General features: G+C 38.6%; 1 protein-coding gene and 1 non-coding gene across 8 annotated transcripts in view; both read left to right on the top strand.

Moving 5' to 3' along the window:
- Nucleotides 1-12322, top strand: part of CRCP (CGRP receptor component) — a 62010-nt gene that overhangs the window by 24953 nt on the left and 24735 nt on the right. For 4 of the 7 annotated variants that reach the window (XM_049801749.1, XM_049801750.1, XM_049801748.1 and 1 more), the window contains 2 exons: nucleotides 7638-7674; nucleotides 11059-11157. In XM_049801749.1, the coding sequence (XP_049657706.1) occupies nucleotides 11149-11157 (9 nt within the window). In that variant the 5' untranslated portion in view covers nucleotides 7638-7674; nucleotides 11059-11148. Of the gene's footprint in view, nucleotides 1-4022; nucleotides 4204-4231; nucleotides 4304-4359; nucleotides 6570-7637; nucleotides 7675-11058; nucleotides 11158-12322 lie in introns of those variants that run through there. The other 3 variants (XM_049801747.1, XM_049801752.1, XM_049801754.1) reach the window with 3 other exon arrangements.
- TRNAG-GCC (transfer RNA glycine (anticodon GCC)) lies at nucleotides 3900-3970 on the top strand. Its single transcript has one exon. It is a non-coding gene; the product is annotated as a tRNA-Gly (tRNA).

Raw genomic sequence — 12322 nt, 5'->3', positions numbered from 1 at the left:
GCTGCAGCTCCAGCTTTGGGGCTTCCCTGCTGTCACCAGTTGCATGGGGTCACTCTTGCCAAGAGGCTCCTGTGAGCCACAGACTGTGGCTGTGGGGTGTGAGGTTGTGCTCTGCTTGGCAAAAAGCCCATATCTTAAACTCATCGAACCCTATAAATATCATGGAAATAAAGAACCGATTTAAAATATGAGAGGGCTTTGAGAGCACCCACACACAAAGCTATGTCTCAGAACCAATTTCTCATTAACTCCTCAGACACAGAGAGCACTTTTCTGCAGCTACTGCACAGAAAGCTGAATGGTTGCTGGTTCACCTTACTGAGTGTACTACTACAGTGTCATATTTTTCCATCTGCATGGTCCAAACCTTTCAGAGAGCTCAGGAATCATATTCCAACCTTCTCATCTGCATTTTGTTGAGTTATTTTCTTCCCTTTAACTGACCCTCTTGTCCTTTTCTACTGTTCTCTCAGTTCTGCAACTTATCTCCCTTTCCTTTTTACAGTAGGACATTTACACTAGGAAACAGTGCTTGATCATTTTGTGATCGTGTTCCTTCCTATTCTGAAATCGCTCATTTTTACCACTTTTCTTGTCTTTTTCACCCTTAAGGAGTGTCCTTGTTCTTACTCTGGGCTTTGACAGGAGATTGCTGGTGTGTTGGGAAAATATAAGCACTGAATTTATAACCAGAGTGAAACTATGTCAATAAGATCTTAATAATCTATGTCTGATATTACATGTGGCAAGGACACGTGCTTTCACATGGATCTGTCAGCAGTATCACTGTGTGTGTTTAGCAAACTTCATAGGGATTAGTTTGCTTGTAGTATACTGCTTAACTCCTGTCCCAGTTTGTATCTCAGATTATTGCTGCTCTCTTTTCCCATTTTTAGATGAAACAGGCAATAGCTATCATTTCTTTATAATAAGCAGTGTAGAATATAAAGTAATAATTTTATAGTAAAAATGGAAATGAAATTGTAAATCCAAGCAGAAGGCATTAACATAAAAGTGAACATTGAAGAAATAGGATTTCTTAAACAACACTTGGATCTGGAGAGATGAAAAGGGGGAAACCATGAAACAGCATTGCAAAATAGGTTTTCTAATGCACACTGAAATGTATTCTCATTACTGTCTTCTCTATTTGTTCTGGTTTGGATGTCTCTCCACTTCCCATCATCTTCTTTCAGTATTTTATTTGCTTAGTAAAATAGAAAGATGACCCCCCCAAATCCCCACCCCACAGTTAAACACCAAGGAAGGCCTGAGGGAAAAGTCTTCCACTTATTTTCCCTTCTGGCACAGCAAATGGCACATTGTTCATAAATATTCTCAGCTACACCCTTTCCCAAGCTGATGTACAATGAGGTAGTAGTAGACAGGAAATTGCCCGTTTTGCAGCACGGAGAAGTTTAATTAAATATATTTTAATGCCCTCAAAGATTTGAACTTTATTTGTGCTTGCTTTTGTAATCAGTCACAGCCTTACTATTTCTTTTAGAGTGCATTTTTGTTGGAAGAGTGCAATACTTGGGGAGTGCAGCTCTGAAGGAGTGCTTTAGTGGTCTCTAGAAATGCACTTTTCATAACAGGACTTATTTTCATAACTGAGTCCAGTGAAGAAAAAGGATGGCATAAACTGCTACAGTGTACCTTCTTTAAAAACATTCTTATTTAACTGTCATTTTGGTTTAGAAAAAGAAAAAAAGCTCTATGAGCTGAAAGTGCTAGTCAAACGCACTGTCAGCTAGACTGATGTGAAGCGGTGCTGACATTTTTTGTTAAAAAAAAAACTTTGTTTAATGAATTTTGAATGTAAAAGAAAAAAAGACACTATAGGGTGATCAGCGAAATGCTGAATACAGTAAACATCTTTCATGACAAAGAATACAAATACCCTGCAGATCTGCTTTCAATAGCAATTACTAGGCCCCCTGCTTTCAATAGTTAATACCGAGGCCCCTCTCTCACCAAGCCTTAGTGGTAACAATCACAAGCCAATGCTTAAAATGTTGACATGCTAAGCACATTTAGAAAAACCTATGTCTGCATTCCCTATGGATGGTGTGGCATAACTGTCTAACACCTAAAGTGCAGCAATTAAAAACAAAGTGAAGTGAGCTAATCACCTCATCTCCTGAGAAGTTGTATGTAAGGGTAACGAGTTCTCTCTTGGATATTCCCTTTCTCCCTTGCATGGTGTCAGTGGACCTGTAGCTGGTCCATGTATGTATTTACACCCTAACAGGCTATATGTCTCCATTGGAAAATATTTAGGAATAATGTCTCTATTAGAAAAAAAATTGAAAGCTGTTCAGAGAGGCATTTGTATTATGCTCATTCATCCCAGCTGCTGGGATTGGGCATCATCATCATCATGGATTGTAAAAATGTATCAGCAAAGATCTGGAATGAAACTTTTGGAGAAACAGTGAAAATGGAGATGATGAATTGGTGCTTGGGGAGAGATACAAAGGGGAGAAGCAAAGGAGAAATAAAATTAGTATGCTGAAGATTCTGAACCCATATCTAAAGAGAGTGATGAGAGGCAGGCAAGGATTAGTAGATTTCTGGAACAAAACTCTGAAATTTGATGGTCTGAAAATATGATATTTTCAAATGAAAGCTGACATCCTTTCCCTTCTTTTCTTCCCTTTAGCCTGACTGGGAGCTGGCATACAGGCAGTTTCATGTGCAGAGTTTGAAACATGGCAGAGTAGTTACAGAGCATTTGTTGTGCCGGTTTTGGCCAATTTACAAGGTCAGTTAATCCTGACATGAAAAAGGACAGCATCCGTTGCATCCTGTCCACTGGGTCAGACCAACAGCTTTCAATCAGCATTTTGACGACCTTTCTCCTGGCTCTTTTTCCACAGGACTCCATGACAAATGATTCTGGAGTATAAATGAATTTCTATCTGTACTACAATCTGTGTGTGATGGGGTCCACATGTCCACTGAAACTTTTTTATGAGTCTTCAACTGAAAAGGGCAGAAAAAGCTTTGCAGTAGGCTTTTAAACTTTGTCCAGCACTTCGGTGCCTGATGATGATGGTTCCTGGAGAGCTGGGAGGTGTTTGTTGCCCACTGTCCTGCCACTGAAGACTGTTCCTGAAGCGCTGCAGTTTGCTCACATTATTCAGAACTGGCTTAGGATTTGCAACACCCCAAGGAGCATCAAAGTCCCAAAAGTGGGAATGGACTTTATTCTGGCTTGATTCTGAGGAGAAAAGTAGCTGGTGGATTTTGTGCTAGTATTGCAAGACGGAGGTTGTGAGCACAAGTCTAATCTCCGTTCCTTAGTTTGCTCTTACAGCGCTGCTGCAAACAAGCAAGTGTGTGTGTATGTGAATCCTTAGGGAGTTAGTGGTGTTGTGTTTGCATATAAACTTTTGCTTGAGGGATAATGGCAAAATTAAGTAATTAATGATTCCCTGGCTCTCAGTCTCTGAGCCAGACAGTTTTCCTTGCTGTAGCCAATAGAACTTTCAGCTATTTGCACTCAATGAAGTGTCTTCAGTTTTGTCAAGAATGAAAAGGGCTCTTGCAAAATTTAATAGCGCATATATTAAATGAGGAAGAATCACAGTGGTGGTAGGAAAAGACACATGATGCTGATGAGCCTGGTAAAATGTCTGTAGAGGTGCTTAAAAGATAATAGCAGGATTACACTAGTCCAGCCTTACAGTATTCTGTTTGCACACGGCTAGAGATTTTGTTTGGAAGGACCTCTACAATACTGTTTTCCCCTTGTCATCATGCTTAACTGTGGCTAGCTGTCAGAACCTGAGTAGGTTTTTTCAGACCGTGTTTTGTCACAAATAACATTTCTTGCACCGTTTTCTGTAAAAGGAGTTATAACTCACGTGGCGGGAAAGTGCTGAGTATCACTGGCATTGGTGGTTCAGTGGTAGAATTCTCGCCTGCCACGCGGGAGGCCCGGGTTCGATTCCCGGCCAATGCAGTTGAGTTTGTTTTTTTTTTTTTTTTTTTTCCCCCTCCTTCCCCCGCACTTTATTTCTCCTTCCTTTTCCGCTTCCGTCCCGGTCGCCAAAGCCTCCTTCGGCCCAACCCCGACCTGCCCCCCTCTCCCCTCGCCGGGCGGGCCACGGGTGTGTGAGGGGAAGTTCCGCGGCGAGGCGGCGGCCAGGGCCGGCCTCAGCGTGCGGCTGCGCCCGGGGCGGACAAGATGGAGGTGTAAGGAGCGGCGGGGAGGGAGCGGGGACGGGCCGCTGCCGCCTCCCCCCCCCCCCATCTCCGACCCTTCCGTGGCGGCAGTGGGGGCTCCGGGGCCGGGGTGTGTGTGTGTGTGGGTACATCTGTATGGACCTACCTGCCTGCGGTGTGTGTGTGGGGGGGTATATCTGTATGGGCCTGCCTGCCATTGTGTGTGTGTGTGGGTATATCTGTATGGGCCTGCCTGTGGTGTATGGGGGGGTATATTGGGCCTTTAACACCCCGATAACTAGCAGCGTGTTCAGGTATTCTGTGGAGAAACTTGAGGATTTTTCGTTTGCTTTAAAGATCTTGCTGAAGCATCTGTTTGTTTGGGCAAAAGGCGTCGGTGGCTTAGCTGGAATCCCGCTCTCCGTCCCCATCTCCCCTGCCCTCCGGTCCCCTTGTGCTCCCTTCTCTCTTCTGGGATGGGAGAGGTGAAACGGGAATCCCCTGCTGCAGCCTCTGGGAGAGACTTATTCCTGTGAGCCTCAGGTAGACAACTCATTGTAGCAGCTGAACATGCTGGAGGAGAAAACCTAATGGTGTGTGCCAGCTATTGGAAACACAAGAGGGGAGTCAAAATTTTGGCTAGCTGGTAATTTGGGGTAGTTACACCAGCCAGCCCCCAGGCTGCCACCCTAGGCAGCCAGTTTTGTTGCCTTCCTATGCTGACAGCGCTATGTGTGTCACCTGGGCCCAAAACAGTAGGGTTTGACCTATTTTGAAGCTTAGAAACTCATGAGTTCCGCGGAGCCCGTTACAGTGTGTGGTTATATATGTGTACGTGGCGCTGGTTTCTGATGAGCGGGGGCACAGAGGATGCCGGTTCAGTAGGATGTATGCCAGCATCCACCAAAGTCAGCTGAACTATTGGAGTTCACGTTATTCATGGATGCTTTATCATTAAATCTTCTGTACTATTACAATTAAATATTCTATGCATAAAATTCCAAAGCAGATAAGAAATATCCTTTGAAATACGGGTTTGTATTAGGTTAGCCTTAATGAGTAGCAGCCTGCAGGGAAATGAGCTGTTCTTGCTGTTGTAAAAATGCTGTGGAACATGTATAGGCTGAAAGTTGCTGGTGCATGTGAGGAAAGATAGAATTTTCCCTGCTGAGAAATACGCTTTTGGTACCATTAATAGTAAGTCCGTGATGCTGCTTATACATCCACTTGTTTTTTATTACCTTGAGTAGCCCAATTTATTTTACTGGTCTACCTCTTTTGGTACCAATAGGAAGGCGCATCAGAGTTAGAAGACCTGGAGGCTGAAGTCCTGAGCTGTGGGTGAATGCCCCTTGCATTGGAATGGAACAATTTAGTCCATTTTGCACTTGAGTTACTGTTGGAATTTAATCTTACTAATCTCTTGCCTCCTGCCCAATGGCCTTTATAGAGGGACGCTGTGCAACTAGGAGAACCTCACTAAGTTCTTACCATGTCAGAAGTGTCTGTTGTTAGAGAAAAGAACCCTCCAGAAAATGTTGGGGTTTAAATATGCAAAGTATTTTAAGCAGTAGATTTAAAAGCATGAAGTGTCAGTGATATTTTCAGAGGTGTGATGCCACATACTAAGATAATTTTTGATATATGCAGAAGACCTTCTCAAGAATATTTTGGTTTGGACTAAAATCAGGGAAAATACTACCTATTTAAAGATTCTAAAAAGAGTTTTTACATTTGGTCTTAACATGACATTTTTTTCCTTTCTGTTTAAGTCTTAATCTTGTAAAAATTAAGCATACTGTTTAGTTGACTACTTAAAAATATACATTAGAATTCATTATTTATAATTTCTTGTTTTCTGAATGCAAAATTAATAGTTGCTTCATGAAAGTTAGGACTGAAGAAAATTGTATTTCTACTTTAAGTTCTGCAAAAGTTTTTGAAACTGGTCTTGTTTATCAGTTTATAATTCTGTTTTTTCAGCACAACAAAAATTGTTGAAGAATTTGAGACTAACTCATTTGCTATCCATTGTTAGAAGAAAAAAGTAATTTTCTGATTTTGTCTTAAATAATTTAACTTCAGATAGATTTCAGGCTCATTTGCATAGTAATGTATTTACTCTATATGACCCTTTTACTTATTTAACTGAATAATTCCATATATAATTCTTCTATGGCATTATTATTTCTAACAAAGAATGTCTTTGATCCATAGGGATTTCTGTAGTGATAGCCTGAATGCAAACATTCTGAAGAATTGCATTTACCTAACAACAAAAGCTATATGGTTTGTAAAACATGAATGAAAACTAATGCGTGTGTGAGCTCACTTGCTGAAGTTTCACTCGAGTCAGCGAAATGGAAGTTGAAGTTCATCTCAGCGTATTTTAGAAGGTCCTTTTCATTTAAAAACAATGATAGAACCTGTGGAAGTTTGTGGACGCATTTAACTCATTTGAAAGTGATGAACGTGACAGTTCTATTCAAACAGTTGATGGTGCTTAACAATACATTGTACCTTTTTTTTCTTTTTTTCATAAGCTGCTGCACAGACCTGAGAAAGGCCTTTTTTGTCTTTTGTATGGAAACTTTCTGTTGTTGTGGCTACTGACTGCTCAGCAGAACGTGTTGTTTGGGGAATATAGGATGTTCTGTGTCAGTTTTTCTCCCTTTTTTAAAATTTAAAAATATAAAATTCCAATATCCAGGAGTAATAGATTTGTGATTAGTCTAAATATGTGCTTGACTCGGTACGTTCAGCCTACTAGCAGTAGATAATGATTCTTGCTTAATTGGGACAGAATTAATGGGGAAGTGTTTGGCTGGTGGAAAATGGGAAACTCAGCCTTGCCCTGCTAATAAAGGAGTAGCCACATAAAGATTCAAAGAATAAATAAAGAGGAAGTGCACTAAGTTTTGGGTTTTTTACTCAGTACAGTATGTGTAAATACAGTGCCATATCTATATCTATGCACACACATGTACATTGTGCTAAAAATAGTAACTGTATTTTCTTTTTCCATGATCATGGCTAATAAATAAATAGTCTGTGTAATCTGAATTATTTTTGCTGTCAGTCTTTATTCAAATAAAACTGGAGGCCCTTTTTTGTAAGAAAGAGGCAAGACAATTTGGTTTTAGTTTGTAAAATTGGGTGAGTGAATGAAATTGTGTGGCTGAGTAAAAAGTTTATAAGTGTATTATGATTTATGGGGCAAGTTGTGCAAAATATACTGTGTAATTATGTAATGATTCTACTAAAAATATGGAAAAATATTTTCCAGAGGTGGCAACAACTTATTAACTGTAGAATCACCAAAAATAGATCTCTTGATGACTTTTTTTTTTTTAACTTTATGAAAGTAGTGTTTGTTCTCTTAGAGTCTGCGTGACTTGGCAAAGAAAAATTTTAGACAGTTTCATTTGGAACATATATTAATAATTTTCATTCTTCCTTTTTAGAAAAGATGCAAATGCCGCATTGCTAAGTAACTTTGAGGTAAGTTTATCTGTGTCCCGGTTTTAAACCAGCAGTTTAAAGCTGTAATCAGTCACTTGTATACTTCTCTGGAAGCTGAAAATTGCCAGTGGCAATCAGCAAGACCTGTATGTGATTTCCACTACCTCCATTTGATTTGTTATTAAGAAAAAAGCTTTTTAAAGAAAATCTAGTTTTCTAGAAAATTACTAGTTTTCACTAGTAATGGGTACGATGTTATTATTTCATTGGTCCCAAATCTGTAAAAACAGATATAAATATGTTTTTCAAATAGATGAGGAGCAGATCTTTAGAATGTCAGTAACTAACGTCAGCCTTGTCGTGTTTACGCTGTTGCTGTGTGGTTGGTTTGTTGAATCATCTTGTGTATGGTGGTTTGTTATTTAGGATTTGATTCTCCACAGCTTAAAACACTTGTATATGTGGGCAAGCGCAGTGGATTGACTGGTGCTTTGTATGACGTATGGTGTATCAGATCCCAAATCGAGAACGTTGACATCTCTGTAATGGGGCAGCAATGTCCAAAATATCTTTTTTCTTTTTTCTTTTATCTTGTGATAAGCCAATATACCACCAAGTATATGACACACTGATTGCTGGAGTCTCTTTAATATTGCAAATAAAAATTCTCGTGGAAAAATTCAAACATTTTTCACAGATGGCTGCTGCTAGAATCAGTGTTTCATATTTAACCTTGTAATGTGCAATATCATCTGAGAACCTATAACTCATTAATGCATAGTTTTATTAAAGCCAGTGCTACTGGAAACACAGTCTTATATCTCTGAATGCTTGACAGTATTTTTTTTAAAACATCTTGAGGTGTTTCCAAAGCCGTTTAGGTTATAGTAAGCATGAGGCCATTTGCTGATCTTAGATATGTTACTCATGATAAACACTCCTAGAAACCAGTGATGTACTTTGATCTGGTGTCATGGGGAAGGTGCAGTGTCCTGTCATAACAAACAATGAATATTGCCATACAAATAACAAACAAACAAAAATCTTATTTTCTAGTGTAGGTAAGTTCTGAATAATTTTCCTCTCTCCTGAGTAAAGGTATTTTTTTAGTGAGGTAGAAAGAAATGTAGTGGTGGTGTTGGTTTAATTTCAGCCAGGTAGTGGAAAGATTTCAGTGCTTTGTTTATGAATGTCATTTTTTTTGAATGGTTTTAATAACCCAAGTATGTTGTTTATATTGTTTTATTGCTGAAGCCTGAAAGTTGCACAGCTGTTTCATCCCATTCTGAAATAAATCTTGAAATGTTTTATCTTGAGCCCCATCTGTCTGCATATAGCACAGCAACCATCTGGTGACTCTTAGAAGGGCTTTAATGAGGTACTTGGAAAGAACTGTCTTGCCTAAGACACAGATGATATGTCAGCCAAAATAGTATTAAGTGTCTGTTAAAAGATGTACTATTCCAGTACAGAAAATAGCAAGTATTTCAGAGATTATTTATTGCAAAATCATCTCTGCTTCCTTCTTCTTCATTTGCTGAGATATTTGTTGGAATCTAGGTATTACTGCCTGCTGAGGTTCAAGTAGTGGTGTCAGTCACATTATGTAAAATCTGTAGATGTCCTAAGGTTTGGTCCAGAATAGGGAGAACTGCAGAATCCATTCTTCATGCTCTTCAGTCAGAACTTTCTTCAGCTGAGTCTTTTTGTTGGTGAATATACTCTGTGTGTTGAAAAAGAGCAAAAGGAAGTGGAAAACGAAGTTGCTGATGAGAGTGCTTATTTCTCATTTCCCTTTCACAGCACAGTTGTAGTGCATGCAGCCTTTAGTTCCTTTGCAGGAAGGGATTTGCAATGCCTGCAGCTATAGGCTTTTAGGCATGGCTTTTCACTGCTCTTCAAAGTACTGACTCCTCTAAAACTACCGATCTCTTTCTGTTTGCTCCTCTTCCCAGTTGCAATTTGACTGGCATAGCTAACATTCTCTTTCTTGAGGTAATATTTTGCACAGAAAGTGGTGTTTGAAAGGAATATTTGAGACTGACATATTGTATGTCCTATGCCTACATTTATTCTGTGAGTTTGGAGTTGTTGTTTCGTATCTCGTTGTCACTGGCTATATTTTCTTCAAGTATTTATTAGATAAAAGTTGATAGCTTCAGTGTTTGCCTTTCAAGTGAGGATTGACTACTGGTGGTTGATAAACAAGGTGTTTCTTTTTCATAGAAGATGCAGTATAAAGTAATTGCAGGATCTGTAGCTGGTAATGTTCTTATTTCTCGCTGTCTGGAAATGTTTGTATTTTATTTCTATGGACTTGTCAGTTTATAATGCCATTGGATCTGGATCTTGAATGAAGTTAGTTAAAAATTAGGGGATAAACAGTAAGAAGTAGGCTGTTACTTTCTTTAGTTATTGGCTCCGGATATACCGTAAAGCCTGAAGCAAAACATCTGAAGAAATTTCAACCTAATGTGATTTAATATGGGAATAAAAGAGTAATTGTGATGCTGTCTCAATATTTTGGTGCATATCTGTCTATGATGAATAAAGATGTTTTGTTGCAACAGATTTGACAAAGCACAATTGCAAAAATCAAAACGTCTTCTTTCCCTTCAGACTTACCCTCTGAATCTCAGTCCTACATTAATATTCACTGCATCATAAATATGAAGACAACTTTATTACATTTGTTTCAGGAACGTCTGCTTGTATTACGTTGTTGTGATGAAATAGGGAGCTAATTTAATCTTTGTGGCTTAACATACCATAACACCATGCTGGTCACTGTAACATTTACTATTATGAATAACTCCACTGGAATTTACAATAGGATCACTAATCTCAGGAGTATCTATAGGTCAAGCCTTTATTTAGTTGGTTCCTGGCAGCGTGACACTTGTAGAGTTTACTTGTTTTTTTGCAGATAACGTAAAATTGCATCTCTGTGAGACAGAATATATATCCATTTTAATATTATAGATACATCTGTCATAACAAACCCAGTAGGGCCATAAACTTGTGTGACATTTTGTTTCAAGCACCACTTATATTTAAATGGGAGCTCTGTGCCAGTACAGCAGGGTATGACCCAACTCTGTTCAGGACATGAGATAAGATAAACAAGTAGGATAGATTCATCCTGGCAGCATCTTTGTTGGGGCTCTTGGGTAACATTTAACAAGTGCTGAAAATCTGCTTAAAATAGTCACAATTTTAAAAAAGCAATTTAATTACCTATTCATCATTCTCGTGCCAAAACATTTTTCATTTCATTGCTGGTGCGTTCACCAAAGAAGCCATGCTTTTTTTTTGTTGTTTGGTTGGTAGGATTTTGCGTTGTTCATTTATGTTTTCCTGCTGTAGTGTTTTTAGGTAAAATACTCGCAAATGGTCTAAAACACTTTATTTTTTTTTCTCCAGGTGTTCCAGTTACTTACTGATCTTAAGCAGCAGCGCAAAGAGAGTGGAAAAAACAAGCAGAGCTCTGGTCAGCAGAATCTGAACACAATCATGTATGAAGTGAGTAGCACAGTGAAATTCCTTTGCAAATTAGCCCAGGCTGGAGTAATTCACATCCTTAGGTCTGTATATTAATAATTTTGTATCAAAATTCCCATGTTAAAAAAAACACAGTAAAATATTTTGTCACTTTTCTGTGGTCAATTCATTCAGATTGTAGGCTAACTGCACTGTCAGGGCAGAGGAATGCAGCTGGTCTTGCTAAAATCTTATCACAAGAAGAATAAAAAACCCCCCTGTTTTTTAACTGTTTAGTTTTGTGTTTTGTTTTTTTTTTTTTATTCCAAATATTCTATTCTTTTAAGACCCAGGGCAGAACTTGCTATCATGTGATGAATTGATGATATCACGTAATCATGATTTCAAAGCTGAGGCACAGATCGCATATGGGTTTTTTTATTAACAGAATTAAACTAATAATATCCAACTAAAATAGATTTTTTTTTTAATTTTTTTTTTTTGTCAAAAGAATAACAAAATCACATGTACAGATAGCAACATCAGTTGGATGCCAGACTGGTAATTTTGTTTAATCTGTTGCTAGGAAGAACTTCTTAAATCGTGTAATACAAATATTAACATTTGAAATATCTCAAATTAGCAACTTCATAACAGACTTGCAGTATGACCTGTTGTGTCTGTGTCAGAGAATTGCATGAGTAGCACCACGATTGGCAGCAAGTTGAAAGCAGTTTGCCTTGCTTGCATGAGTAATCCCGTTGAGCAGTGAAACTACTCATGTGAATAAGATTTGGCCTAGGCTTTGGTTTTGTTTTAGTTCTGGCTTTGTTTGAAAAGGTATAGAGTTGTAATTCCTAAGCCTCATATTCAACAAAATAGGGGCTTACAAAAAAATCTAATTTAAATCTTCATGGAGACGAAGAGTCTCTTCCTGTACCTCTTTGAAACAGCTGAGAGATCCTGTAAGTATATTTTGTCAGAATGCACCTTAAAGCTTTAGTTGCCCTATTATATTGCTACATGTTAAATACCTATAGGATGCTCATTCTTGTGCATGGAGAGAAGTTGGTGTAAACTCTTGAGTATATTTTCTTCATATTTGACTGAAAAAAAACCCAGAATTTGATCTTATGGCATTGTGTGTCTTCATGAGCTCCGTGCAGGCTTGTATCCATTGGTACTACAGTAACTAGATAAAGCTTGC

Source organism: Accipiter gentilis, chromosome 6 (assembly GCF_929443795.1).
Source record: "Accipiter gentilis chromosome 6, bAccGen1.1, whole genome shotgun sequence".
NCBI classification, from domain to species: Eukaryota; Metazoa; Chordata; class Aves; order Accipitriformes; family Accipitridae; genus Astur; species Astur gentilis.
This window is presented reverse-complemented; position numbering and strand designations above follow the sequence as displayed.